The 26,951-nt window shown below is 42.6% G+C and overlaps 5 protein-coding genes and 1 long non-coding RNA gene across 14 annotated transcripts; 3 read left to right on the forward strand and 3 right to left on the reverse strand.

The window, feature by feature from the left end:
* Positions 1-3,070: 3,070 nt before the first annotated feature.
* LOC115734417 (cyclin-dependent kinases regulatory subunit 1-like) lies at positions 3,071-16,942 on the reverse strand. Of its 3 annotated transcripts, none has more exons than XR_004014652.1 (4): positions 16,597-16,827; positions 16,404-16,464; positions 15,799-16,031; positions 3,071-3,081 (listed from the first exon to the last, which is right to left on the reverse strand). XR_004014652.1 is itself a non-coding variant. In XM_048279841.1 (4 exons), exons 2-4 carry the CDS (start codon positions 16,647-16,649, stop codon positions 15,882-15,884), a joined length of 264 nt encoding a protein of 87 aa, XP_048135798.1. In that variant the 5' UTR covers positions 16,650-16,703; positions 16,862-16,942; the 3' UTR covers positions 15,614-15,881. The 3 variants fall into 3 exon arrangements, 2 of the variants coding, with proteins under 2 accessions (XP_048135798.1, XP_030521047.1); XM_048279841.1 differs by lacking the exon at positions 3,071-3,081 and adding an exon at positions 16,862-16,942 and having other exon boundaries at positions 15,614-16,031; positions 16,597-16,703; XM_030665187.1 differs by lacking the exon at positions 3,071-3,081 and having other exon boundaries at positions 15,614-16,031.
* On the forward strand, positions 3,784-9,712 carry LOC115734410. 3 transcript variants are annotated; one of them, XM_048279839.1, is made up of 4 exons: positions 3,784-4,694; positions 4,846-5,545; positions 6,288-7,405; positions 8,255-9,712. In XM_048279839.1, the coding sequence occupies exons 2-4, from the start codon at positions 5,409-5,411 to the stop codon at positions 9,433-9,435; spliced, it is 2,436 nt and encodes an 811-aa protein (XP_048135796.1). In that variant the 5' UTR covers positions 3,784-4,694; positions 4,846-5,408; the 3' UTR covers positions 9,436-9,712. The 3 variants fall into 3 exon arrangements, with proteins under 3 accessions (XP_048135796.1, XP_048135797.1, XP_048135795.1); XM_048279840.1 differs by lacking the exon at positions 3,784-4,694 and having other exon boundaries at positions 4,718-5,545; positions 6,357-7,405; XM_048279838.1 differs by lacking the exon at positions 3,784-4,694 and having other exon boundaries at positions 4,719-5,545.
* On the reverse strand, positions 11,772-13,955 carry LOC115734418. Of its 4 annotated transcripts, XM_048279844.1 has the most exons (5): positions 13,615-13,955; positions 12,990-13,108; positions 12,828-12,849; positions 12,148-12,252; positions 11,772-12,061 (listed from the first exon to the last, which is right to left on the reverse strand). In XM_048279844.1, the coding sequence occupies exons 4-5, from the start codon at positions 12,228-12,230 to the stop codon at positions 11,932-11,934; spliced, it is 213 nt and encodes a 70-aa protein (XP_048135801.1). In that variant the 5' UTR covers positions 12,231-12,252; positions 12,828-12,849; positions 12,990-13,108; positions 13,615-13,955; the 3' UTR covers positions 11,772-11,931. The 4 variants fall into 4 exon arrangements, with proteins under 4 accessions (XP_048135801.1, XP_030521049.1, XP_048135800.1 ...); XM_030665189.2 differs by lacking the exons at positions 12,828-12,849; positions 12,990-13,108 and having other exon boundaries at positions 12,148-12,243; positions 13,615-13,634; positions 13,674-13,955; XM_048279843.1 differs by lacking the exons at positions 12,828-12,849; positions 12,990-13,108 and having other exon boundaries at positions 13,615-13,634; positions 13,674-13,955.
* Positions 13,839-14,956, forward strand: LOC115734414 (probable transcription factor At1g61730). Its single transcript, XM_030665184.2, has one exon. It carries the CDS (start codon positions 13,964-13,966, stop codon positions 14,777-14,779), a length of 816 nt encoding a protein of 271 aa, XP_030521044.1. The 5' UTR covers positions 13,839-13,963; the 3' UTR covers positions 14,780-14,956.
* A 1,896-nt stretch (positions 16,943-18,838) lies between the features above and the next one.
* On the reverse strand, positions 18,839-26,545 carry LOC115734409. 2 transcript variants are annotated; one of them, XM_030665172.2, is made up of 18 exons: positions 25,324-26,545; positions 25,146-25,229; positions 24,716-24,920; positions 24,428-24,635; positions 23,629-23,733; positions 23,377-23,458; positions 23,234-23,293; positions 23,093-23,145; positions 22,587-22,753; positions 21,050-21,296; positions 20,740-20,797; positions 20,530-20,586; positions 20,199-20,447; positions 19,931-19,995; positions 19,777-19,833; positions 19,610-19,703; positions 19,366-19,506; positions 18,839-19,284 (listed from the first exon to the last, which is right to left on the reverse strand). In XM_030665172.2, the coding sequence occupies exons 1-18, from the start codon at positions 26,296-26,298 to the stop codon at positions 19,192-19,194; spliced, it is 3,000 nt and encodes a 999-aa protein (XP_030521032.1). In that variant the 5' UTR covers positions 26,299-26,545; the 3' UTR covers positions 18,839-19,191. The 2 variants fall into 2 exon arrangements, with proteins under 2 accessions (XP_030521032.1, XP_030521033.1); XM_030665173.2 differs by having other exon boundaries at positions 21,083-21,296; positions 25,324-26,544.
* Positions 21,801-22,081, forward strand: LOC125315347. The gene is made up of 2 exons (XR_007198567.1): positions 21,801-21,922; positions 21,969-22,081. It is a non-coding gene; the product is annotated as an uncharacterized LOC125315347 (long non-coding RNA).
* Positions 26,546-26,951: the final 406 nt, after the last annotated feature.

Consider the following 26,951-nt stretch of genomic DNA (forward strand, 5'->3'; position numbering starts at 1 on the left):
TTTTCGCTACTGTGAGAAAAGAAAATTCTTTCCATACATGCGAGTACCTGCGTTCCATGCAAAGCTTTCGAATTTCTACGGGAAAGTTGATTCCAGATTCATTTTGATGGGGTTCGCATTTGACGCCACGTTATGAAATCGGTTCGGGATCCGGAGTGCTAGAGGGATGAAACAGTAAGCATCAAAGCAAGGGAAGTAAGGGGATCTGAAACATGCCAACACTTCATCGAAAGCTCATTGCCTGGCCTGTCTGTCTCGTCGTGGTTGAAGGACTCCATTGCGCGGTCGAACCGCCTGAGTAGTCGAGAAGTTTTTCTTTTCACGTAGTTGCTTCCGAACAGGGAGAATTCTACTTGCAACCCGTCCTTTCGCTGAACCAATAGGGCAGGGCGGAGTCTAATTTTGGAAAAAAAAAAAAAAAAGGCAAGAAGTACTCTCATTTTTTCAAATAAGAATATGAAGTAATCTCATTTTTTTAAAAAAAATCTAAAATAAACCTTATTTCAAATAAATGCCTAGTCATGGAGTCTCAAAAAATGACATAATCTCAAGGGTATTTTTGTCATTTCCCTTTGTTTGATTTTTTTTTTATTTTGTATTTGTCTTTTCCTTTTTTTTTTTTTAACACACACACAAGCGCGAGGGGTAGCCTTCCACCTATGGCCGCCGTGAAACCGCCAAGGCGAGGGCCGGTGACCCTCGCCCGAGGCCGGGTGAGGGCTCGACCCTTTCCTCTCGGCCCTCGCCTGCGGTCGGCGGGGCGGGGTCGCCGGCAACCCCACCCCCTCCGCCCCAACGGTGGAGTGGCAGCCACAAGCCTATGTGTGGGGTTTCTTTAAAAAAAATTAAAGAAATCAGGAAAAGGAAAAAAAATAAAAAATGACAAATGACGAAAATGCTCTATAGCTCATGCCCTTTTTTGAGATTTCATGACCATTCAAATCCTTATTTGAAAGGTGCTATGCCACTTTGGATCATTATTTCAAATAAGGTTCACTTGCAACCCTTATTTGAGAAAATGAGAGTACTTTAAGCCTTTATTTGAAATTTTTCCTAATTTGATTAAAAAAGAACATTAGTTAGCATCGCAAAATCGCGACATGTACAGAAGAAGGGATCGATGGACATCGAAGAAACATAACCCTGTAGTGACCAAAGAGATGGCCCGCGTGAAAGGATAAAGATGAAGCTCAGGAGTAAACCGATCGGAACCGATGGCGTGGGGGATGATCCAGCCGTCACATTGAGTATATGCAAAGCGGCAGTAGTGTAGTGCTCGCATTAAGAACGCAGATATGCTGCATCGAAGGGACGCTGGAAAGGGTGAGTTCTTTTTTTTTTTTGGGGCTCATAATTTTGATCGTGAACAACAGTAAACATGCAATATTATTCCCTAAAAACAGATGGATAACTTCACCAAGCCGACACCAATGGCCATGTCAAAAGTTAACCTTAACTTTACCTGCTGGAGGGTGAAACCATTTCGGACCGCGCAGGATGTTTGCGTCTTCAAGGTACCACTCCTCTTAAGTTGGACCAATAGATTCCATTGACTCTCTTCAAGCAAAATATCCAGTGGATGAGCTGCCACACTTATCTCATCCTGAAGCAACCAAGCTGGTCAATTAACATAGCTGCAAATAGAAGGAACCTTTTGGTATCAATACCATGAAGTCCTAGAGTTTGGCCGGGTGTGATGATGATGCGAATCAAATCCACTATTCTGACAGAGGCCACACTCAGTTTAGGCAAACCGCTCGCGTATAAACTGACAGAAGAGAAAGAGGGCTCTAATGACTCTTTCCCTCGATTGCAAAGGGGACAAGGTGATGCCTCCTAGCATCCCGTTTTGTCATCACAACTCCGCACGAACCCCTCCATAATACCAACTTCATTCTCACAGGCAAGTTTGCTTCTTTGATAGCATCCCAGGCCTTAGTCCTTAGGTTTTAAGGACCCCCAAGAAGCAAAATTAGTTCAGCATTGGCATACCCAGCAGAGAAACTGATTTCAAAGAGAAATTTCCTTCTGCATTCGGTATCCATGTAACCGACTCTCGCGGGGCTAATTGATAGCTTGCACTGGGCATCCAGTTAGCTGAAAGCTTATTGCTAGAGGGTGCCAAATGGACCCGTGGGCCCGGAACCGGCCCGTTGACCGGCCCGGAACCGGCCCGTTGACCGGGCCCACGGTTCCAACCCGGTTTTTTTAAAAAAAAAAAAAAAAAAGGTAGTAAGTTTGATAAAAAGAGCAATTAGGCTTTGGAACCGGCGGTTCGGAACCGGAACCGGAACCGGCCCGGAACCGGCGGTTCCACCTTTTTTTGGAACCGGAACCGCCGGTTCCTGAACCGGAACCGGCGGTTCCGTCGAACCGGCCAACGCTACTTATTGCTATACTGAACGGAGTCGGCAATATAGTACCCACAAGCCACTTCAGACATCAAGAGCAAATACTTAACTAAGAGAACATGGCAAAGATTTAACGAGTCAACCGACTGGATCAAGATAGATGGTCAAAGTAGTTGAATCACCATATCACGAGATTTAAGATATTAACTTCAATAGATAAGTTGCCGGTTGCCCTTAATGAATGGAGGAAACCTATATGTTATCATGAATCTGAACATTCGGTAAGTGAGGATTACATTTCTTGCTAATGACTCGTAAGCCCCAGGAAGTAAGGAGATGGTAGAGAGATATTACAAGGAGCAAGCATGTCACTAGGCGATCCGCGTAGTGGCAGCAAAGTCTCATCCGGAGTGTGGACACAATAGGGGGGATCAAGACTTCAGGGCTGCAAAAGCTTTGCGGGTGAAAGTTCTGAGGAAGGAGCCAGTGTGAGTCTCCACAAAGTTGTAGAGAGCAATCACCAACAGAATCGAATTCTGGTCTAGAACTTTTCTCTTTTCATTACACTATTTGTAATACATGTATGTCCGAAATGGCTAAGATGGACCAGGGACAAGCAAGACAAGTGAAAGCACCATCGAACAGCTCCTCTCTTTGAGCTGAATGAGCAATTTCTATAACCTCTTTTCACTCTGAAATCATTAACAAGACATGCAGTTTCCACCATAACCTGGAATCTCTGAAGCCAACAATGATGTCGAGAAATTTAGACTCGAGAGCAACTAACAATTTCGTCAATCATCCAACTTGACAAGTCTCCTCCACCTCATTTACAAAGACATCGATCCAAAGTGCTCTGTTATCATATTCCCTGTGTGGAACTCTGTCATTACGTTCTCCTGCCTCTGAACTTTATCAATACCTTCCTGGCAACTATGCCTCATAAAATTTCTCCTCCTCCCTTACTCAAGTCATCCGTGCAATCCCATGCCACAAGGTCCACTAGCAATGATCCTTTGAACTTTACCAAGAACAACCGGCAAACTCCAGATAATCCTTCTGGCCAAATGACAGCCAACTTATACAAGGTTACGAATGATCACCCTCCCCTTGGAATCCATCGCTTAGAATTGCCCACTGTGGAAGAGTTAGTCGATGTATCTGGATGGATCATCTTGAACCACAGACAATGATTCATCTCCAATTTTACAAAATGCCTGTCTGCTTACTGTTATTTTCTAGCACAACACTGCCCAACATTCTGGGCACCCAAAGTAGGATTTCCCCAAAAGATGACTTGGTTATCAAAGAAGTACCTAATTCTGTGTCTAAAGTGTGCTGGTGCCGGAACCCCCCGAAGTCCTGATAGGCATATTTCTCATGGTTTTCTTGAAAATCTAGAATGTCTGACAATCTCTGTCAACGTTGGGAAAATTTTCTAATTGGCAAGTAGATTGAAGAGCAAAATCTCGGGGCTCCCATTCACTGCTGCCACATTGTTCACCAAGAAATTGCTGTGAGCTGAACTGGTTGCATAGGTTTTCAGAAATGCTAACGGTGGAGTTCGCTCGTCGGTATTTTGATTGTAAGGCTGGAGTATTCATGGAATTCGACCAAGGTACCCCGAGATGGAAAACAAATGTATGTGGATAGATAAACCAAATGAAGATATAAACTAGGAATTTTATCAGCCTCTGCAGGATTGACAAAACCATTGATCGTTAATGGCCCCTGTAGACACCAAAACATATTTCTGTCAGCATGTTAGAAAATTGTACAACTTTGAGTCCCTCCATGACATCGCAACATGGATGAATATGTTCAAATAGCAAAAGAAATCCACCAAAAGCTCACATTGAAAAACCAAGACACGACACCTTGCCGGACCCGTAATGCTTCTCCAACTTTTTGCAGGCAGCTCGAAACCGGACTCGGGTTGCTGAGGTATATCAGGCGACCTGAGATCATCCTGAGAAGTTCTTTCGGCAACTGAGACCAATCGGGATCCATTCTCATCTAGGCCGGGGGTGCCGTCAAAGGCTTGAAGCGCAGTCCTCCGTGTGGCGGGTTCCTCCACTGCTGAACGAACTAACAAACAGGTTGACTGCACAAATATTGCGTTACAGTAAACTGAGCTGTGAGCCGTAGTGTAGAGATACGAGAGCTTCAGCGAAAATCTGAATCCAGAGGAGCATGCAACTGCTAGCTAAGAGCTACTGCTGACGGCGGCAATGACGGCAATGCTGATTTCTTTGAACTCCGGATCATTGATGGGTCCCTTGAGAAGAAGAAGACGACCAAGTCAACAAAGCGAGACACGGGAGGCGTAGGCGTGCCTGCGTGGTCATGACTCATATTCCTCTCTTTCCCTCTCTCTGTGACACATACACGCCCAAAGAGACAGTCCAAATGGATTTAGCATGCCATTAAAGTTACAAGAATAGAAAAAGTCGCGAGCTTTGTAAAGTTTCTCACTTTCTCTCTCTTTTTGCAGGATTGGACTCCTGATTGACCGGCCAACAGCATCTCCAAACGTGTGAAAATGAACGGTTGGAGAATGTCTGCGTTTTTCTTTATCTTTTTGATTCTCTGTGGAAACCCACATTTGAATCTCGATTCCGCAAAAGCCAACGAACTCAGACAGGGGAACTCGACACAAAGATAAAACAAAACCAAGTCCCAAGATTCCATTTCCCTTGTAGCACGTTTAAGTTTTTCTTTATAATTCCCCATTGACCCATGCCCACCTTCTTCGGGAAGGCATCCTCCATCTGATTGACAGGACCACATAGTTCAAGAAAGCAGCCATTGCCGGTTGCCACTAGCTGCAGGGTCTTTCCAGCGAGCAATAGCATCTTCATTTGATTGCTCTTCAATGTCCAGATTTGATGTGAGAGTGCCCGGCAATGGATGGAACTCGGCGGGTCCTTACTGAGTTGTACTCATTTTGGAAACAGTGGAAACATTTCACCTGTTTGTTGATTCGCTTCCTCAGATGCATGTACAGAGGAGATAACCCGCAGGACACAGAAGCAGTGCTTTGATCATCAGCTCAGGATGGCCGTGGAGCCTGATTGGCCTCAGTTGCCCAAAGAACTTCTGGAGATGATCTCGGATCGGCTAACCGGACTAGGCGATCATGTCCGATTTCGAGCTGTCTGTCGAAGTTGGGCAAGCATCAGACCTCCTTCCAGGTATTATATTTTCATTATTCTGTGATGGAATATATGAATCATTCTGGCGGATATATGGAATGTGATTACCCTTCAACTCTGCTTGCATACTATATTTAGTTTCACAGCTTCTACAATGTTATCTCTTCATAGTATTATCCTTGAGGGGACAAATGATACGGTTTCCATCTGAACATAAACTGTAATTCTTATTATGATGTTTTCTACATTAGATCACATACTTGATGCCTACTTGGGCCGCGTAAAAAAGAATGCTCTGCGCCTTGAATTTGGCAAAACAACATAACGATGAAAGAAGCTCTAGATTCAAAGTCTTTCCCAGAGCGAGAATGTCTGGCAGCAAGGCAGGAATGAATCTTTCGGGTCACACAATCTTACAATGAATATTGTCTAGATGGTCATGCTAATTCTCTCTCCCAGCTAGAAAGTCATACTAACATCATTTCAAGTGCAAGGATTTTCAATATTACTAACTTGAGGGGTCAAATATTTGCAAAATAGAATTTCCATTCCCGTGATTGATATTTGAACAAGCCTATTTAGTGCTTCAAATTCTTTTTCTTGACAACAATTTGCATCAGTAGTTGGGTAACAGTCCCCATCTGTTTTAGCCAGTAATGATATCCACATTGCGGTGTGGCTGTTAGTAATGTACAGTAAAGTATTCCGATCCAGCCAATAAGTTCATTGTTTGACTTCTTGTGCTTATTTTTCTATAAATGCATCAACGTCGCCAACAAAGGGTACCTCATCAAATGCCATGGCTACTCCACCCTTGTAATCAGGACACTGATAGAAGAACTTTTGTCAGCATTTGGGAGAACAAGTTCTACCGATTCAGCTCACGAGAATTTCTTGGCAAAAGATGCTGTGGTTCCTCTTATGGTTGGCTGGCATTGCTAGATGGAACTCCTGAAATTTTACTCTTTAATCCACTCACTGAAGAGAAAATTCTTCTCCCAAGCTTGACGAGATTGCCGGAGGTCCTTGAGTTTCACGAAAAGGATGAGGAATACCTCTATCAAGATTTTATGGGGGAGCACCACACTGTAGACATGAATATCATGAAGAATTTCTTTGTCCACCGTATAGCCTTGTCAGGAGATCCTACTTTGGTAAACCAGAATTCTTGGGCAGCACTGTGCTATGATTTAAGAGCAAATAGACTGGCTTTTTGTAAGATACATGATAAATCATGGACTGTGCTCCAAGACCAACCATCGAGATATGTTGACTTTCTCATTCACAAAGAGAAACTATATGCAGTGGATTCCACTGGGAGAGTGATTATATGTGACTTAGGTTCCCCTGAGAATTTGGTCATTGTTCAGCCTGTATCAGTATCTGGATCTCGCCGCAGATATTTGGTTGAACTAAGAGGAGCCTTGCTAATGGTTTGCGTGCCAATGGATAACGTGGTCAACTTAGCTGAGGAAGAAAACTTTTATGAGGCACTGCTTGATAGTGACTATTCTGTTATTTATGACTCTGAAGATGGTGGCAGAAGACCTCTCCACATGGAATATAAGAACAGAGCTCTTTGGTTCCATGTCTTCGAATTGGATGAGGTAGAGCGAAGATTGGTGAAGGTGAACAACTTGGGCAACCATGCCCTGTTCTTGAGTCAAAATTATTCCCTGTCCTTGTTGGCTTCTGAAGTCCCAGGTTGCAGGGGAAACTGCATTTATTACCTTGATGGTTTCACTGTGAAAGGGGGCACCAACACGAAGAAAGGTTACGAATTATGCAGATTCAACTTGAAGAGTGGAGCTACTCAATACATAATTACACTTGTCTTACATGTACCCGATCACTGTCACCCCTTTGGACAGGACACTTGGTTTATCCCCTCATCTGTAGGTCAGTTCACCGTTCTATTACTCATGCTGTTTATGATTGTTTGTTCGCAAATAAATATTCAGATATCACTGTTGCATGATGCTAAACTTTTTTTTCCACACTCGTTTATCAGGAAAGGTGGATAGTCATTTTAAACCCTTACCAAATAGTCACATAGCTCTTTCTATCATATGGTATATAAATGCATATATGCAAACTCGTTTCTCCATTCCCTCTCTTCATAGTCAGTTGGAGAAAGCCAATAAACTAGCTCAACTGTTAGCATCATATGTTAGCTTATTATAATGTAAGAAACTTTATCTCCCTCTGGCCATCTTAGTGGATCAGTTAGCAATTCTCTTTCATCATTCAAGGAAAATCAACATAGGGAAATTCTTTTGTACATTAAACGGACATCTAGTTGTTCTTGGATAGGTTCTTCCCCTTCCTCCCCTTCTTCCCTCCCCCCCCTCCCCTCCCCCGGCTTTTTCCTTTTTGGATAGTATGCCGATATAACTTTCTATAGGCAATCTTCCTGTTATGGATAAACCAAGTGCTTGTTGTGCATCCACTGGTGCCCACCTCCTCTTCAACACAAACATCAGCCCATGAACAGTTATCTGATGATTTGCCTGTTAAACCATGGCTATGCATAGTTTTATCAACATAGTGAACTGATGCAGGAATTCTGGATGCTATTCTTCATTACCATCTTCTTACTCTTTATGATATAACTAACTAATGGACTCCTGGACCGAATTAATTAGTTAGCATTTATGTTGTTTCTTTTGGTGTCAAGTTTCTGCTGTCAATAATGTCTGAATAAGTCTTCTTTGTGATCTCTTTTCTACATGGCTACCTTCTTTCTAGCCAACTGGATGCCTAAACAAAGCTCTCAATTGGCGGCAGAAGACTCGATTACATGGATTCCAAATGTCAAAGGAAACTTCTTCATCAAATCCGCGCTGGACATAAATGGCCAGATTTCCTTTCCAGGACCCCTAAAACCCCACGAGTGGAAAGCTCTCATGCAAGTGAACTTGCCTCGGAGACTCCAGTTGCTGCTATGGAGGGTGGCATGTGGAGTTCTACCAGCCAAAATGGTTGCTAAGACTCGGTACCTTGTTCCTGAATCTCCTTGTCCGTTCTGCCATCAGGTGAGAGAGTCTTTAGAGCATCTCCTCCTTTCCTGTCAATTTACACAAGCAGCGTGGTTGAACTCCGCATGGCCCCTGCACATTTCAGCCTTAGAGAATACTAGATTAGCAGATTGGATTCGAATAGTTGTCAATCCAAGCAATGTGCTTGGCATCAATGGTAATGAAGCGAAAAAGTTCCTCGCTTATGTTGTTATGTTCGTTGTCCATCTTTGGGGGCTCCGAAATTGGTTAGCGGCCAGTGGAGAGGAGGGCCAACCCTTGGTGTTTGCTCGTGCCCTTAATGTGAACTATGGACGTTTCTTGCAAGTGTGGGACTTCAGGCAAGAAAGCGAGTTTCGTGGCGCAAAATGGGTCCCTCCTCCTCGAAATAAAGTCAAGGTGAACTTCGATGTGGCAATTTGCCTAGATTTCGCTATGCTAGCCATGACTTGCCGGGACAATGAAGGCAGGTTTCTCCTTGCTTGGACTGAGAGACTGCCTGCTTGCGACCTCATTGTTGGAGAAGCCAAGGCTGCTTTCTTGGCTGTTTCTACTGCAATTGAATATGGTTTCACTAAGATCATAGTGGAAGGCAACGATCCAGCAGTAATCCAGCCGTTGCAGCACTGGAAAACTCCTCCCTCTCGAGCCATCGCCAATGTAATTGCTGATATCAGGACTCTGCTCGGTTCGACTGTATCGTGGCGTGTGACCTACGTATCTGTAATGGAAAATTTAGCCACCCATAATCTTGCCTGTTGGGCTGCTTTTTATGATAGGAGTGGCTCTATACCAGTCACTTCTCTCCCTTTTTGTGTCATCTATGCCGACGACAGAGGTTGCCACCCGATGTCGGGATCCAAGCAAGCACGCGAATGGAGCGGAAACTATAGGCCGACCCATCCTTATTGAAGTTCTTGATTATAGCAAGCAAGTTGCTTGCCTTTTTCCTGCTTTTGCGTAGGGACTTCAGCGATGGATGCGATGGAAAAGCTTAAGGTATGGCGCATTTGAGAAATGAATCTGTCATTGCTTGACCATTCACTAATCTTGATAAACTTATCTAGTTATCTGTCCTCTCCATGCTCTTGTACCTCCCTGTCTCTCTTTCGTTCATTGCAGGCTTTCCCATCTTAAGGTAATCGCAGCAGACATATAAACCCACTGTAGATGACTGTAATTATCAATTTCAAGTGCAATTGTGAATCTTATCATCTGAATCTGCACATATGAATCAATGGAAAATAAGCCGGACCAAAAGGCGTTTAACGAAGATTCCACAAACGCCCCACAAGTACGTTTTTACTTGCTTTTGGACACACCGCCGACCACCTCGCTAGCAGATGTGCTAGCAAACAAACGTATAATTTGTTAACATCAGCCCGGCTAAAATCTCAGGTCAGTCAGAGCTCACTACAGTCTACCGCCAATGAATGGCATAAGGGAACAAGTACATTTAAGCTAACAGCCCTGATTCAAAACAATGCCCGCACGAATTGTTCGTGCCAAATGATTGCAAGTCATATGTGCAGGTTGGCCAAAAAAAGCAATGTGCAGGATGATGGCAAGTACTTTCTAAGACAAAGATTCCTGGGTTAGATCATGAAAAGAAGACTTCAACTTCTTCTCAAAGCACAAAACTTTACAATCTGGAAACTGATCCGACTCAAATACGAGGACCAGTTTGACTGCACTGCCCCGCCAACTTGCATACGTGTGGTCTTCAACTGTTCCGTAGGCAGTGATGACGGTACGACTATTTGAATAACAATTATGTACATTAAATATAGAGGCAAGAAGAAAAAAGTGAAGCAATGCAAGAGAAATACTGGCGGCACCGATCCTGTGGGATGTAAGCCAGACAAGGTATCGGAGTGATCGCACTCTGCTCATCATTGACTCCAATTAAAGGAAACAGATGCCAACAAGACATCCAGCAGTTCATTCACATCGCTTGCTTGTCAGGCAAATGAAAGTATCTCATAAGAAAAGAAAAACAAAGGAAAACGACACTAATTATCCCCAAATTTTGCCTCATTATGCAATGTCAACCTTATAATTTTAATAAGTATAATGCGGAATCGTTCCTATACATTCAATGTAATTGTTATTTGATGACATAGAATATTTAGTGTTGAGTTGGACTTCTCAAATAGTTGATCAATACAATAGAAAACATGCAACCGTAAATTCCATTTTTTTATCCTTCTTCTTTGATATGCTTCAGCTTTCTTTTTGTCTGTCTACAGTTAAAACTTTTTGACGGAATGTCAACAAAATCTATTAACTCAAACTAAGGAAAGGGCAACATTTACCTTCTTAATATAATCGGCAAAATGACACTGGAGTGCCAATATTTATGTACGACGCTCACTTTGGTGTTAATATATATTTTTTTTTATCACTTAAGCGCCACATCGGATAAAAAACGATCGCTTAAGTGCAAATTCCAGCAAAAAAACGATCACTTAAGTGCTAATTTCGACCAAATAGTACATGTGGCAATTTTTTAAAAATAAAAAAATAAAGCCACGTGGCATCCACGTGAAGTCCACATGCCAGCCACATGGACTTTTAAACTTAAAAATAAGTTAATTTTTTAAAAAAATTAAAATTACACATAAAAACAACCTAAAAAAAAAAAACCATTTTGAGTTGCGGCGGCAAGTGCTCTTGCCGCCGCCGCCGCCCCACCATCACCGGCAATGACCGGCGCTCGGCAACCCCCCCTCCCCTCCCGTAAGGACTCCCCATGCATCGCCGACCATGGGGCGGCGTCGAGGGCTCACGACCTCGACAATGCAACTGGTTTTTTTTTTTAGCTTACTTTTATTTTTGTTAGTTTATTTTTACTTTTTTATATATCACGTGAATTTTTTTATTGATTTTTAAAACAAAATTATTGCTGACTTGGAAGCTTCAACAAGCCACGTAGATGCCACGTCAAATTTCCAATGAAACTCACCGAAGTTGGCCTTGAAATAACCGTTTTTAAAAAAAATTGGCATTTAAGTAATCCAAAAATTGACACTAAAGTAAGCACGGTACATAAATATTGACAATCTAGGTGTCATTTTGCCTAATATAATCTAATGACTACATGTTCACGGATCATATGGAATAAGTCAAAAGTTTAGATAGAACATTGCACACAAGTCTAAAATTTAGGTGCTATTAATGATGTTATGAAGATAACAATGAAAGCTACGGCTTGATGTTTTCATTAAAAAAAAAAAAAGGGCTACGGGTTTTGTCAAAAAGATGCAAATCAAATATTTTTTCCAAACCTAGGGAATTTGGCTAGCATGCGGTGCTACTTCGAGAGGGGTCTTCAACTGAAATGTTTGCTACATTGTAAAAAAAATGAACATGGAGATTAGAAACCAAGCCAACGCAAGCCACAACAGCTCACTTCTTTGGGTGAGTCTGATGGTCAGGTCCAATGTCACGTGACCCCGTGTTTATGTAAGGGCCTCGAAAAGTTGCCTGAGGTGGGAGAGGCTTTGATGAATCAATCACGGGATTCGCTCGAGATGACCTGGATGTGGCAAAACATGAAAACAATCATAATATTGACATAAGGAGGTCCAAACTTCAAGTTACAGAAGCAGAAAAGATACATACGCCATGTAAAATGGAAATGCCAAGCCTGCAGCAACAAAAGCGACTAAACCAGACGCAACAGCGACATTGCGTGCTCGGGTCATTGAGATTCAGGAGCTCGTTTAACTGAAAAGAGAGGGAAATCGAGTCGGAGGCAGGTCAAGAAACAAAAAGTAGGTCATATTGAGTAGTCAAATAGCAAGTAAAGGGGACACACAGAAGGGAGAAAGCAGGGGATAACTTTGATTTTAACGAGAATGTAACTGAACACACCAGGGCAGCAAGCATAAAAAGTGTTTCATCTCTCTCATCCCTCATAACCAGAAACTACACAAGCATTAGCAGCACCAAATTCAATAACCTGGCACCATAGGGAGACAAAATGTGCTTATGATTTGCCCCCTTAGAGTTCTGCTCCTTGAGAAGGAGCTTCAAAAATTTCCTAGGATCCTTGCACATGTCTGTAAACACTGTATTTCTATCTACTATTGCCATCAATAAAAATATGCTACATGAAATCACAGGAAACTGTCCTAGCGGTATCTCTAGATTTTGAGGCAACCAACCAGCTATGGTGAAGAGGCAAGCCGCTATTCCACAAGGAAAAGAAATTCTATACATCTACCTGAGTGGTAGCATTCCATGCTCGCCATAGAAACCTCATGCCTGACAGTGTTTGTTTCAGATAGTGAGCGACTCACTTCAGCCTTCAGTACGCACACTTATAAGCTCAAAGTGGTTTATTATGTAACCATAGATTATATACACGCCGGGATTGTAACAATGTTGCAATAGGCACATATAAAATCAACATTTCGAGAATTCAATGGTCACTTCAGAATGAAACCCTTATGAAAGAGGATGACGCCTGTCTGAATATTCCTACTGCTTCTGCACCACATATCTTGCCACAGTCCACATGAAACAAAGTTCACAAGAATTCTCCCCATCGCAACCACTTGCCCACCTTAAATCTTGTAATCTTAACCAGAAATTAACTAGTTCAGAACCAAATCAATTGGGAAACATAGCATGGAAACAAAGCAAGAAAGATTGAAGCAGGAAGACGGAATCTCGTCATTGTGCTGCTAGGCGAAGCAGTGAAAACAAAGAAGAGTAAATCAATAGTTTGTCCTTTGTAACGAAAACTGCCAAATCTTCTCAACTCTCCAATACCCAAATGCCAAAATGATGGACGGAAGAAAGAATAATGATCGAATGCAAATAACATCGCCTTGCGCGCACCAGATTCTTCTGCAAATTTTCATCACACGAAGCATTGAATCTATCTTCACCGAGCAATTTCCAATTCTTAGTCAGGCAACTCCGATCAACGAGAGCCTCAAGCCCCCGAATAACAGAGCACGCATCTCCTATTCAACACCATCTTCAAGCATTTTCCGCAGAACAACGAGACAAGTTAACGGAGTGCTCATCAAAGAATCTTCATTTACCAACACAACCTTTCACAAATCAAGCCAATCATACCCGTGAAGAACGAATTTGAAACGGCCTTCGAGAGGAAACGCGACACGGACAAAAGCACCCCAACTCGCCCCGCCAGCAGAGACCAACTCAGTGATTCGGTGCTCCCTGTTCCTCGAGTCAGATGGAACCCCCTCGTCAAGAACTACCGACATCCATCCAGCTCTCCGTTTCTGCTCTCTCGCTTCCCCGAGTTGCACCGCACTGGTTCACCACGACCAGTCTGGACTCGCGACTCGCGACTCTGTTATGCGGGCCGAGACTTGTGTGCTTCATCTCACATCGTCGAGGCGGCCCATTTTAGCAGCCCACATGGCCCCGCTCGTATGACCATATATCTTGCAACGACCTCATGGTAACCTCGGTTGCTCCAAAAGCCCTCCTAGTTTCAAGTTTTCAGTTTTTCACTCCCATGTCAAACCCCGTCAAACTACGCATGTCCCCGAGGCTGAGGACTAGGGGCCGCGCTTCCGCTTCTCCGGCCGCCGCCCAGAGCAACGACCGCCACCCACCCACCGGCGAACAGCAAAAGCCCCGACCCGACCAGCTTTTCTCCGAGGAGGACGAGATCCGGCTCCTGAAATCCCTCTCCAAGCTCATCAACCCCTTGCTGTCCCCCACCGTGGACGCTCCGACCCTCGACGGCATCGAGAAGTCCCTCGGGCCCAATTTCACCCGCGCCCAGCTCTCCAACAAGATCCGGAGGCTTCGGGACAAGTACCACAGGCAGGCACGGACCAAGGTCCTCATAAGGACCCCGCACGACCGGAGGGTGTTCGAGCTCGCCCGAGGTGTGTGGGGCAAGAGGAGCTCGAAGGAGAGGAAAGGCAAGGAGGAAAAGCGAGCAAATTTAGAGGAAGAGAGAGCGAAAGACGAGGGGGAGATTCTGGGCGGTGAGGAGGACAGCGAAGGGGCCGCCGCCGCCGCCGATCTGGGTAATTTCCCGGCGCTGGTGGAGGAGTGCGACAGGTGCTTCCCCGGGAACCGAGTCTGGAGGGAAGGGCTCAAGAGGTTGCAGGAGGGGAAGTTGAGGAGGATGAACGAGAGGGTCGTCTGGTTGAGGCTGGAAGAGGCGAACTTGATGACCAAGAAGGCCGAGTTGACTCGGGACCTCACTCGGATGATCCTCGAGTCTGTGGCCTCTGCTTCCCAAGCCCCCACCGGTTGATCGCCTGCACCATTTTTCTTCTTCTTCTTCTTCTTTTGGCATTTTTCCCTTTGTAGTTGCTGACAGAATCGAAAGTATCGCTTGCAGTTGCACTGTAGTCATGCATGATCTGGATCCATTTACTTGTTGAGAGGATCTCATTACAGATTTTTTAGGCAATTAAGGAAGAAGCTGCATGCATTAACGGTAACCCAATTGAGCGCGCTTACGCGATGAAGCAAGAAAGAAATGTGACCATTCGCCAAAAGCGAGCATCCCAGGACTTGCAGAAACCACCACCGACCGATCTTGAATGTTCTTCTTCTTCTTCTTTACGATTAGATGTCGGTACGAGGAGAAAATACGAGGTGGCAGAGAAGGCAGAGGTCGCGTGCAGATAGAAAAACTAAACAGTCTTCCTCGCTTGATTCTGCAATAACGTTGTCCTTTTGAGGAGGACGTGTTTCGTGGGCGAATCTTTGTGTTGGAGATCTGCTGATCATTCATGAAAGTATCCACGGAGAACAGGGTTGACGGCAAGAGGGCTGCAGTTCCAGCCCTTAGGATTTAATAAGAACCGAGCAGAAGGAACGCGAGAAAAGAATGCCGAGCCTAGCGCCCTTCGAGACCATGAAACAGAATTGATGTGTCCAGACCATCGTGCGGTCGGGGGATCACGTCGAACATTGTAAAAACCTCGTTCCTCATGAGTCGCAACTATGAACAAATACCACGACATAGGGAGATGATCGATCAGGGCTCGCTTCTGCGAAATGTCCTGCAAACCATATAATTAACCGGAGTTCATCCAACTCCGACCTCAGCATGATCTCCCAACAAGATGTCCAAGAACTCGAATTCCAGGAGGCGTTCGAATTAAACAGTTGCAGCTCATCCAGAATAGCTCTCGAAAGCAAACCAACAGGCAAACTTCCGAATCCTTTTAAGCAACTAGATGATCATCGCGCTGCTCACAAAGAGGAACCTGTGCAATCCTTAGAAAAGGGAAATTGCGCAGCGCAGGACCGACCTCGTGGAACTATACAACTTTAAAAGTATGCTCATCATTAATAAAGACAAGTTGTGATGATCCTACAAAGAAATCAACTCAGCCACACATCACTCAGGCAACCACATCGTGCCGCGCCTGGTTCTCTTGCTGCTGCTCATAGTTCAAAGGCCTCCGGAAGAGCATGATGTGGGGCTCGGGGCGATGAACAGCATAGTGAACCCAACCACGGCTTTGCTGGACTCCAATCGCACGCCACTCGTTCTAACAGCAAGAAATCAAAGAGACTTCAGCACTAAGAATCAAACTCCCAGAGTCACATCTCTTAGAATGGTTGATGCATTGGAACAAGACAGCAAGCAAAATTTCCAATGATGGGGCATCAACCAGAACACCCAATATCTCCTACCGACAGAAGCAAGTACATCAAAAAGTGGAAATCTTTTAACATGACTGTAGTGCATGATGCTTGAAACATCAAGTATAATAACGCGACACATCCCAGAAACCATTATCGCCCATTTCTAACCGTTTTGTGCTTTGGATTCCTAACAACAAGGCGAGACACGAACTATGATTCCACCGCACGAAATTTTGAAGGACAGGAAATCCAAGCGGTAATAGTGCTGAACTTACTTCGGAGAGGAGTCGATTCTTGGGCAGAAGTTTGGCGACATCAGGCGGAAGAACCACATGCCTGGGAGGGGAAGATCATAAAAACAAGAACGACGAAAAAACACAAGTTGCAGGACACGGGGATCAGACAATCTCCAAATGGGTACGATAGAAAATCGAAATCGGAAAGAGACCCGCAAGGAGTTCAGCGCACCTGTACTCGTGAGTGTCGTCGCTGTACTTGTCGGAATACTGGATATGACCCATCTTCTTGAACAAACGATCCGATCTCTAACATCCAGGTTTTCGCGATCAAATCTAAAAGAAACAATGCAATGGAACGCAACTCATTCAGCAGCAAACAAGATTTGACTTTTGAAATTAATCTCGAAAGAGCTCTCTCTTCGAGAAGAATCGTATTCAATTCTTATGGAAGAAACACGTTACATACCAGACGGAGAGGAGAGAGAGAGAGACGGGTGAATGCGAATTTGACTGAAGTCTTCTGAGGGCGGCGCGAAACGGGCAAATGGCAAAAGCGGAGCTTGGCTTGGATTTTGAATTTTGAATTTTCAACGGATCCCGCTCCAACATAATCTCATCTTAAAAGTTTTGTCTTCCTAATTTACGCGTTGAGCCAAGCCTCCATGTCTTTACATCTTATGAACTCGGATGATTTTATAAGATTACCTGCCATTGTTGCTGCATCACAAAAATTTTCACGCAAATGGTCAAGTCAAATGCGCACGAGCGTTGTTAACACCGAATGAATTTTCCCTAGTAGGTCCAATTGGGTAAAAACTCGAGATTTGAGATTTTTCGATCTAGGCATGGCGTGTTTCTCAGCAAAAAAGAATCTTTTTAAGTGTCATCTCATTCCACTTGTAGTTAGGCACCGTGTTCTTAATAAACCAAATGTTGAGTTTTAACCTAACTTTTTAAGTCGACATTTCATAAAGTTCGCGAAGAACCGTAGAAAGATATCTAGCGTCGAATTTTTGATCCAAGCGAAGACTTTAGGAGTCAATTGAAAAACTTTAAAATTCACTAATTTGATTGCTTTTTTAGACATTTGAGCCAAGGACCATGGAAATCCAAGATTAAACGGGGTCGGCCAATCTTTCGAATGCAAATTCAAGAATATGATTACCCTTTCACAATAAGATCAAGAGTGCATTTATAATACTGTTAGGCCAAGTAACACTAATTACAATATCAATTTGAACATAATTACAATAACTTGAAATAAGCATGGAATAGCAAAGTCAAGACCAACATAATCGGGCCGGGTCAACCGGATTGACCAGACCCGGTTCGGCCCAAGTGAATTGGCAAAGCAAATTACGGCCCACAAGACCCGCGACCAGTCCCCTTTTATCCCTTTATATACCGAAATGCCACTTTCTCAAAATTTCCAAAACTTAATTCCATGTTCACTAATCCTTGTGAACTGAAATTATAGTCATTCGTCCCCCCAATCAATCATATTCATAAATGATGCCTTGTCAACCATCCATGTGCTCAGACAAGAGCCCATAGGGTACGCACTTGCCCATTAAGGAATGAACCTTAGCCATTAGATCAAACGACGAAGTGTAGGGCTAAAATTAGCTCTTAATTCGAGTTTCCCTCCATTTTTCCCCTCCTCTATGCACTTTGGCCGACCCTCATAGAGCTCTAGAATATTTCAGATTAGAAAGTTTTCAAGAAAATCTTTCTCGGCTCACTCAAGGCGTCCCCTCTCCCGGCTGGAAATCATTGTTCGCCGGCCTTGCTCCAATGCATGTTGCTTCGGCTTGTCTTGCGACAGGCTCCTCCGACGAGGCCTTGGGCCATTCGTTGTCAGCGCTTCCCTTGACTGTTGTCGGAATCCCTCCAATTTGGCTGTTTCCTTTGATCGCTCGCAGGTGAACTAATCCAAGGTAGGAGGTAGGATGTGACAATTTCAATCTCCAGAAATGGAAGCCAATGGCAAGTCTAGAGCACTCTAAAGACTTCATTTCCTCGTTAGCCTGATTACTCTTGATGCCAACATCAAATATTGGATGATTACATGTTAGATGATAATCATTATGAATTGTCCTTAAATTAAGCTTCATAATTGGTAAAAGATACATCATCAACATCATCATAACTGGTAAAAGATAGTTTGATTAAAATAAATCAACATTGCGCAATGTAAGAACTTGAGAAAACCCACGCTTAATTAAAGGTTGTTTTTGACCAAAAACAAATTTAAAGGTTGTTGGCCTGCCTTTGCGCATTACCTCTAAACTTTCTTCCAAACCTTCTCCTAAACCTTCTTCTATCCCTTTCCACAGGAAAGAGGAGAGTCGCAACATTGGCGAAGCATCTCGCCCAACAGAAAACAAACTCATCAAGACCAGGCCAAATCGATTTGGACGTTGACGTGATCCCGCTCATACATAAAGACAAGCTAAAAAGCCACAACAGAATTTCAAGTAAAATCGAGTCCATGAAGACTTCCGGATGTATATATGCTGTGGACACAAAATTCTCAAAAGGGATGTCCTACGGAATGTACACCATCATCTTCTGCGGTTTCAAGTATAAACACCCTCCCAAAACTTTTTCCCTAATTCCTTGTTGTATCTCTAGCCCAACTACAAAACCCTGCTTGTTTCCTCTCTGCGCTGCCAAAAAATTCCTAACACGCTCAAAAGACTATGCGGCAATATTCAACAACCATGTACAAAATATTTAAGAAATCCTGTACAACTAATGGCCAGAGACAAAACGGTCATCGCTCCCCAAAAACTTCTCCACAGTAATCAAATGTTGATTCAGCTTACTCTCTTTCAGGGAACACGGGAACTGCCTTGTGAAGCACAGTCGTCCCTTGAAAGACCATCATCTGGCGATTTCTTCTCAACTGTTTCAACTGCAAAAGAAATGAATGTATGAGGCCGAGCGCTTCAAATCTCCTGCTCAAGAGGAATAGATGAATACGCGTTCAACAAACCTCCTCTGAGGTCATCTTGCAAAAACCAAATCGGTTTGTCCATATGGATTCTGCTTCCTCGGCAGCAGGAAGCACGAGATTTTTCACATTGAGAGAATGAAGAAGCCTCTCTATGCAGCCAAATAAAGACTGGAAGTAACCCTGCACAAAATGGGTTGGATACATGAGACGCTGGAAGAGGCTGTCAAAGATGTAAAATAGAGGGTGGTTTCCAAAAAATCGTAGTAGTAGCAGTTATGCTCACTTGTCCTTGGCAATCTGTACTTGTGGCAACCAAAGGAAGTTCTGCCATTTCTTGCCCAAAAATGCGAAGAGTTCCCGCTGACACGACTGCATGGCTGCAAAGCAAGCAAGACTTTTCAAGCATTCCGCAATATAGACAACATTAAGGACTTCATAGACAATACTCACTCGACAATTAATATTACACAGAACATCCCGCTGAGCACTTGGTCCTTATATCTCCTCCTGAAAATCAATTGGTAATCATGCAAGCTAATTGGTACCGGATGACATAATCCATATATTACCAGCACATCTAAACTAATATGGTCAATTGCCTTACCCGTAGACCATTGCAGGAATGAGATCCCGTCCACTCTTGGTTTCAGCAATCGGATCAAACCGCTCCTAAAGTATAATGCAACTAAAAGAGATGAGCACTTTACGGAGATATCAGTTATCAGAAAGATAAAAAGAAACATGGATCAGACATCACTGCAATGGAGGACCTTGGCAATCACTTTAATAGATGAAGTCAAAGTACTTCAGCGTCATGATCATTTCAACAAAAATAAATAGAAAACTGTTCTGCCTAAAGTGAGATCACTCACATGAAAAAGGGCAACAGATTTATGGAGCAACTGCTTCGATGCATCATCAGACAATATTTTGTTGTTGAGAATCCTCCATCTTATATCGAGATTGGATTCATTCTGAGTGTCTTTTTCCTCACGCTTCTTCTTTATCACATCCAAGAGTGAGTCTGGAAGCTTCTTCTCTCCCTGAATTACCATTTCTTCCAGGGCAGAGTGCATCCTCTCGCAATCCATACAACAGAACCAATTTCCTTCTGGCAATTCCTGTTCGTATTGCAGCAAATAAATAAATTTCCCAGCTTAGATGACAAAGTTGACAACAACACTATATAGATAAAGAACACACCTTCAAATCAGCCACTTTGTGATCCCTCAAACAGCAGACGTGAAATTCCTTCTCACACTGGGGATTAAGACGAAGATGAATCAATAGGATGGAAGTATAGAAATATGAAGTAACAGGTACATAAACTTTGTACATATTTTTTGGGGATCTGAGAAGTACAAAGTAAAAAAAAAAAAAAATCCATTTAACTAATCAGCTGAAAAAGAATACCTGATCACAAATGATAACTGTCCTAGGACCAAAACCGGATTTGGTGAAACCCTTGCTTCTGCACGCAAAAGAGTATAACATTCACCCAGATGAATATGGATGAAGACAAGATGATCACCGGATACATCAAGAATGAGATCAAACAGATCAGAGTTGCAATTCGCTCAAACCGAAAGTTAATGCAATAATATTCTAGCCAAAAGCTGCAGATACACAATTATAAGTAATAATAGCAGCAATTCCATGCAATATAAGCATTAACTAGTTCAAAATTAGATATTAAAACAAAAGTTATGAGAAAGCGTCGAACATGTTTTCAGACGGCGTTAACATTCCAAACAACCTGCACAATGCACAAACTCCCACTTCTTCAGTCTCTGGAGTTTTCACAATTCGAATGCATCGCTTGGTTATCTGTTCTATAGGATCAGCTCCAGCGATCCTTCCAGCTGCCACTGCATTAACATTGTACTCCACAAACTTCTCCCTTTGATGCATGTCCAGGCAATATTTACAGTTCCAGCTATTTTTCGGAATCCTTGAAAGAGAAATGCACTCTGCGAGAACTCGAAGTAGGAAAATCAATCAAAGCAACTTCTGATGACATGGTACAGAACAGAAAACATTCGTCTTCCACTTGTTTCATCCATATAAATGGAAGCACACATAAGCAGTAGACACTACCAGAGGATTCAAGTGCAATCCTGATCATAGGTACTTTAACGGAAAGGGGGTAAATGTATTGCAATCTTACAAGTACAAGGGGAAAACTAGATTGAGTTTATTGGGAACTGAACATGTAAAATACTTGGCGCATCACCTGTACTCTTGACTAAAATAAAGAAATAACCATCTCTAATAAGTACAACAATAGTAGCTTAGAAATAGCAATACAAGTCAAATGACTACTAGAAGATGAAACACTAGCATATTGGAAATTATCCGTCAAAACAGCAAGATACATATCCATCAATCTAAGGACGTGTTTGACCAAACAATTAATATACACTTTTTTTACTGGAATGCAATTGCAACATTCATCGATAATAAGAAATACGAAATCAGAAAAGGAAATCAACACAGCAAAGCAATATGAATCGGTATCAACATGAGAACTGAAGCTGTTAGAAGAGACAAAAATAACAAATCCCTACATAAAGTATGAGAACACCTACAATTCTGTGTTGCTCTTACATTGCTTTTTCTTTCTACGGTTTTTCATATCTGAGCTTGCATAATCTTCTTCAATATCTTTTTCTTGGTTTGCCAAAATAAATAACAATAATAAGCACCGCCGTCATATTTCAGAGAGTTAGTAGACATACTGATGTAAAAGCTATTCCAAAAAAAAAAAAATCATTCTTTATCATTCTGGAAATATCAAAATAATATTTCCGATATTACGTAGTGAAACTATTTCACGAATCAATAAGGACGATGTATTCCCGAATTATTTGTAAAAAGAGCACAACAAATTGCTCCCAAAAAGATTCTTCATGACATCTAATTACATCTAGATGACAAATCAAATTCTTCCAAAGTCTTTTACAAGCCAGTCTTCTCCCATCCCATACTAGGTTTTCTTTAAGCATTGTTTCTTCAATGAATAGCAAACCCAAGGTCATTTAAGAGGCCGACACTCACCGCATAACATTGTCAACACAAGAGCAGGTTGCAACACAATGTCTAATTCCATGTGCAACATTTCCCCCCTGACTATTTCCCCTTCCGAACTAATAAACATAAAGAAAAAGGAAATGGACCTCATTCCTTTCCAATAACAGAAACAATTTATTGATGAGAGGCAAAAATGTTGGGCAAAAGGTAATTAGCACAAGGACAATTACCTAAGTGGAAAGCCCTTGGGCAAGTATCACAACACAAAAGATCCCCTCCATCCAAACAAATGGTGCAAAGGTCATCATTCTCACTGGCAGACAACTTCCTACTCCTCGATAAGGATATCGCCAATTCATGAAGGGAAACACCATTAGATGTGTAAATGTTTAAGTATCTGCAAAATACCATCCAAGAGATTTCAGTGACAACAATTGGTCTCGCAGTAATCTGCCTTTTACCAAGACCCTCAAGGTTTTAGGATCAATTGTTACCGTTCTTTTCAAGCCTTCCCCTTTGCGTATTGAAAGAGAAATATACAATAAAGAATGCATCCCAGAAAAATTCAATAATTCAGTACCCTCCAATTTCTCTATGCTTATCAGAGCAAGTAATCCTAATCCAGACATGACGGTCCAATCCAGTCTATTATATCTTGAGCCAAGGACCAGCACTTTCCTGAACCACATGACCTAACCAAATACCAAAGACTGCAAATATCTTAAACAAAACTTACGGCTTGCGACGTGATGGCCAACCCGCATGAGCTTCAAATTGTGAGGGGCTAACCTGTTCAACAAAAGTCAAGGAGCTTATGTACCGTGAAAATCAGAAACAAACCACTACATTATTCAAGTTAAAGAAGCATTTCCATTACCTCAGAATCACAGCACGTACAAAAGATCCCAAACCCTTTTTTGTAGCCGACCAGCAATTTCTGCTCAATAAACATAGCTTTTTAGAAAGAGAAAACATACATTGTGGATCCAAAACAAGATGGGTCAAAATTCATAATCACACCTTCCCGCGTATAAAATATGCAACTTCAGTCCCATCAGGCAACACATCCTCCTCAAAAACCAACTTATGCAAACGTAGGTCCCTGTCAAAAACAAATGCCAAATTTCAGAGAATGAATTCAAAAATGCAAGCAAACAAAGGTTTAAATGTATACCCGTCTATCGGTTCCTATTCCTGTCATTTTGTATTTCCTTTTTTTATCACTCAATTGATAAGAACAAAAAAAGATTACTCGGCTTATTAAATACTAACTTTCGAGTTAATTTTCCCCAACTCTTAGCCTGCGAAGAAGCAACCTTTGCTGGGCCAGCAGACAAATCAGCAGATGACTCCAAAGCTGGATGTGTTTCTGGCAATCTGAACTTACAAACCCAATCGAAAAATTATACTCGTAATGAAAAAAACTATGCCAAAAAATAATATATTACCCATTTTTAACAAGGGAAAAGGTCGACCAAAAAAACAAAAAAACAAGGAAAAAGATCCAGTAACAAAGTATAAGCATCACAAAGCAGAAAACAGACTAATTAAGATATTCAAAACTCACACGAAATATATTTATTCGCAACAAAAAAGCAAAATGAGACTAATTAAGAAATCCAGACGCTATAAAATGATAAATGTATCTGATCAAGCCTAACATTTCAAAACTCACACGAAATATATTTATTCACAACCAAAAAGCAAAATGAGACTAATTAAGAAATCCAGACGCTATAAAATGATAAATGCATCTGATCAAGAATAACATTTGCTTTTAATACTAGCTAGATTAGAACAACTGAGGGTACATTATTCTGCTCTCCGCCTTATAAGCTTTAAAAGATAAATGTAACCCGATCAGGCATAACATTTGCTTTTAGGTACAAGCTAGATTAGAACAACAGAGGGTACATCTTGGCACAACATATCACAGACTGGCGAAAAACTTATTGATGTACTCCCCGAGTGACATTCATAAGATGAGCTATTTAACCCCAAAAACAGATACAATGCAAGCAGTATCACTGGCCAGAACAAAAAAAAAATAAAAAAGAAAAAGACAATGGACCTTCGTGGAGAAACAGTTGCTACACCAGCAGAAGCCTGTTCAGCAACAGCCGCTTGATCAGGTGAAGCCTGAGCAACAAAAGATACTTCATCTAGAAAAGCCTCTTCGGTAGCAACTACTTGGCCAGGTGAAACCTGGGACTGTCTCAATTCCAAGCATGAATTGCACAAAAGCTTCGGGTTCCCTGTTGTCATCTTAGAGATGGCTCCTAATAGCAAAAGGACATTTAGAATTCCCTGCTCTTCTTTCAAAAGAAACACCAACATCAACAACTAACTGAAAACTCACCTTTGCAATTTAAACATATGTTACATTTGTTTATCCGTGAAGAACCAAGAACAGCTTGAACAGCCTCTTCCATAGTATCTAGCTGTGCATTCTTGACCGCATTCATTACATCACGAAGGGTTTTCCCATTTTCCAGAAATATATATTCAGGTGGACGCTTATTTAAACTGCCAGCATGAAGCTCGAAGATGGTGGGCGAGACAACCTACACAAGTCGCCATACAGTCTTCAGAAAGTCAAACTGACTAAGCACAACGATTTATGCTAAAGATACTAAGATTGGTTTACAAAATTAGCTTATAAAGTAATGCCGCAAACTTGCATTTTCATTAAATAAGTAGACCAACTTCACATACGAATCTCAGTATATGCTCAGAAGCAAAATAACAACCCAAATGAGGCCTTAGATTATGTGGTGTGAGATGTTTACATCGACTCCTTTGCAGTCTTCACAGGAGCACTGAATCCCAGCTCCTCTGATTACTCCACCAAGCCCTTTTTCACGCTTCCGATCCTGCAAAAGGAGTGATAACATTGTCATTTCAACTGCAGAGGAGTTCACAAAGCTAAAATTATTGTCACAAACATCAAATAAGAAGAATAGGTACCCTTAAAACCCGGAAATACTTCACAGCAAGCCCCTCGAGTAATCCTGTCTCAAGAAAATCCTTCAATGTTGAAAAGGGCTTCTTTAATGCAATCTTCTTAGACATTTTCAACTCCAACTTCGTTGGAGTGTTAACCAATGAAATCGCCCCATTCCCTAGTTTCATATCACCTCCATCGCCAATTACCTTGCCATGGCTCACTTTTCTCGCATTTTTTGCCACAGTTTTCTCCACAACATCTTCCTTTGGTTTGAGTGCTGAACGAGTAAACCGCCTATACGGCTTCTCAGCCAACACTTGGTTTGCCTTATTTCCAGATAATGGTGCTATTTCAACTTTCCGCTGGTCCTCAGTAAAAGGAAGTTCATGGATTTTCCCCAGGTCAGCGTCTTTCCCGACTTTGTCTTCCTTGGTCTCCATTAAAGTCGTTTCAATCTCAGCAGGCCCTTTTGGACTTGCTTCGGCGCCATTCACTGCTCCATTATGTGAGATGATTTCGGGCTTGAAACCCACATTTTCCGTCGGAATGTCGCTCTTCAAACCATTATCGCTGAGAGAATCTCCCAAACTGCTCTTACGAACGTCTTCAACGTCCACCATGTCGCTCTTCGCCTCCTCTTCGCTCATCAAATCCACGGCACCCTCGAAATGTCTCCCTGTTTTCTCCCCCTTCACAGCATGTGCATCCACATTGGCCACGACGCCTGTAGCAGCAGCTCTCTCGCCTTCACTCACCGGTTTCCGCACAGCAAGTTCTCCCTCTCCCGCCTCCGGACTCTTCTTCAAACGCTTACTGCCCGAACTCGACGAGACCCCATCACTGTAGACCCCGTTCTGGACCTTCCTCGCCCGAGTCCGACCAAAGGACCCGCGGATCTCGGATTGCGCCTTCAGAGCAAATGCAAACTCGCGCTTCAACCCCGGCCTCACTCTGGACAGCACCACGAACTCCTCGGAATCCGTACCGTTCGCCATGAGCTCCCCGGTGACCGATAACCCGGTAACCTAAATCAACAGCAGAAACCAGCGGATCCTCACGCTATGGCGTACGGCGTATTTCCAGGCGATTCGATTAGCTTCGTCGCCGTATTGATCAGTGAATGCTCAAACCGGGATGATGAATTAGGGTTTGGGATTGGGAAAGATTTGAGGAGGCCAAAAAGATTGGGTCGGTTTCCTTCGGAGAAGGTGAAACAGAGACAGAGAGATGGAGGATATGAAAGGGGTTGAAGAGAGAGAGAGAGATAGAGAGAGAGAGGAGGCACCTATTCAATTTTTCTGAAATTGCCCAAACTACCCCGGAGGATGGTATTTTGCAGACCTGCCCTTCGTCAATTCGAGATTTGCTTTTCTTGCCCAAAGGGCCAAAGAGAAACAATAGCTTTTTCGAATTTTCTTTTGCCTCCCCCCCTCTTGCATATCTTTTTGCATGCCACACTGATTATGAAGCAGAAATATTTACGTGGAGAAGAATCAGGCAAATTATTGAAAGTTATAACCTCGAATAAAGGCAAAAAAAAAACGCTTCGACCAAAAAAAAAAAAATGAAAAAAATGAAATTATAATGTTGTAAAAATAGGGATAAATAAGTAGTAAACTTGAATTTCCATAATACATTCGAACAATTA

The sequence above is a fragment of the Rhodamnia argentea genome, chromosome 6 (genome assembly GCF_020921035.1).
Source record: "Rhodamnia argentea isolate NSW1041297 chromosome 6, ASM2092103v1, whole genome shotgun sequence".
NCBI lineage: Eukaryota > Viridiplantae > Streptophyta > Magnoliopsida > Myrtales > Myrtaceae > Rhodamnia > Rhodamnia argentea.

Coding starts and splice junctions, on each gene's coding strand:
- LOC115734410 (XM_048279839.1), top strand. CDS start 5,409: ATGGCCGTGGAGCCTGATTGGCCTCAGTTGCCCAAAGAACTTCTGGAG. Junction 5,546..6,287: donor AGCATCAGACCTCCTTCCAG/GTATTATATTTT, acceptor TCGCCAACAAAG/GGTACCTCATCAAATGCCAT. Junction 7,406..8,254: donor GTTTATCCCCTCATCTGTAG/GTCAGTTCACCG, acceptor CCTTCTTTCTAG/CCAACTGGATGCCTAAACAA.
- LOC115734418 (XM_030665189.2), bottom strand. CDS start 12,230: ATGACCCGAGCACGCAATGTCGCTGTTGCGTCTGGTTTAGTCGCTTTT. Junction 12,062..12,147: donor GCATTTCCATTTTACATGGC/GTATGTATCTTT, acceptor TGCCACATCCAG/GTCATCTCGAGCGAATCCCG.
- LOC115734414 (XM_030665184.2), top strand. CDS start 13,964: ATGGTAACCTCGGTTGCTCCAAAAGCCCTCCTAGTTTCAAGTTTTCAG.
- LOC115734417 (XM_048279841.1), bottom strand. CDS start 16,649: ATGGGTCATATCCAGTATTCCGACAAGTACAGCGACGACACTCACGAG. Junction 16,465..16,596: donor GACGACACTCACGAGTACAG/GTGCGCTGAACT, acceptor TTCCCCTCCCAG/GCATGTGGTTCTTCCGCCTG. Junction 16,032..16,403: donor AGAATCGACTCCTCTCCGAA/GTAAGTTCAGCA, acceptor TCTTGCTGTTAG/AACGAGTGGCGTGCGATTGG.
- LOC115734409 (XM_030665172.2), bottom strand. CDS start 26,298: ATGGCGAACGGTACGGATTCCGAGGAGTTCGTGGTGCTGTCCAGAGTG. Junction 23,734..24,427: donor GCAACTGTTTCTCCACGAAG/GTCCATTGTCTT, acceptor TTGTAAGTTCAG/ATTGCCAGAAACACATCCAG. Junction 19,285..19,365: donor GCAAGATGACCTCAGAGGAG/GTTTGTTGAACG, acceptor TTTCTTTTGCAG/TTGAAACAGTTGAGAAGAAA.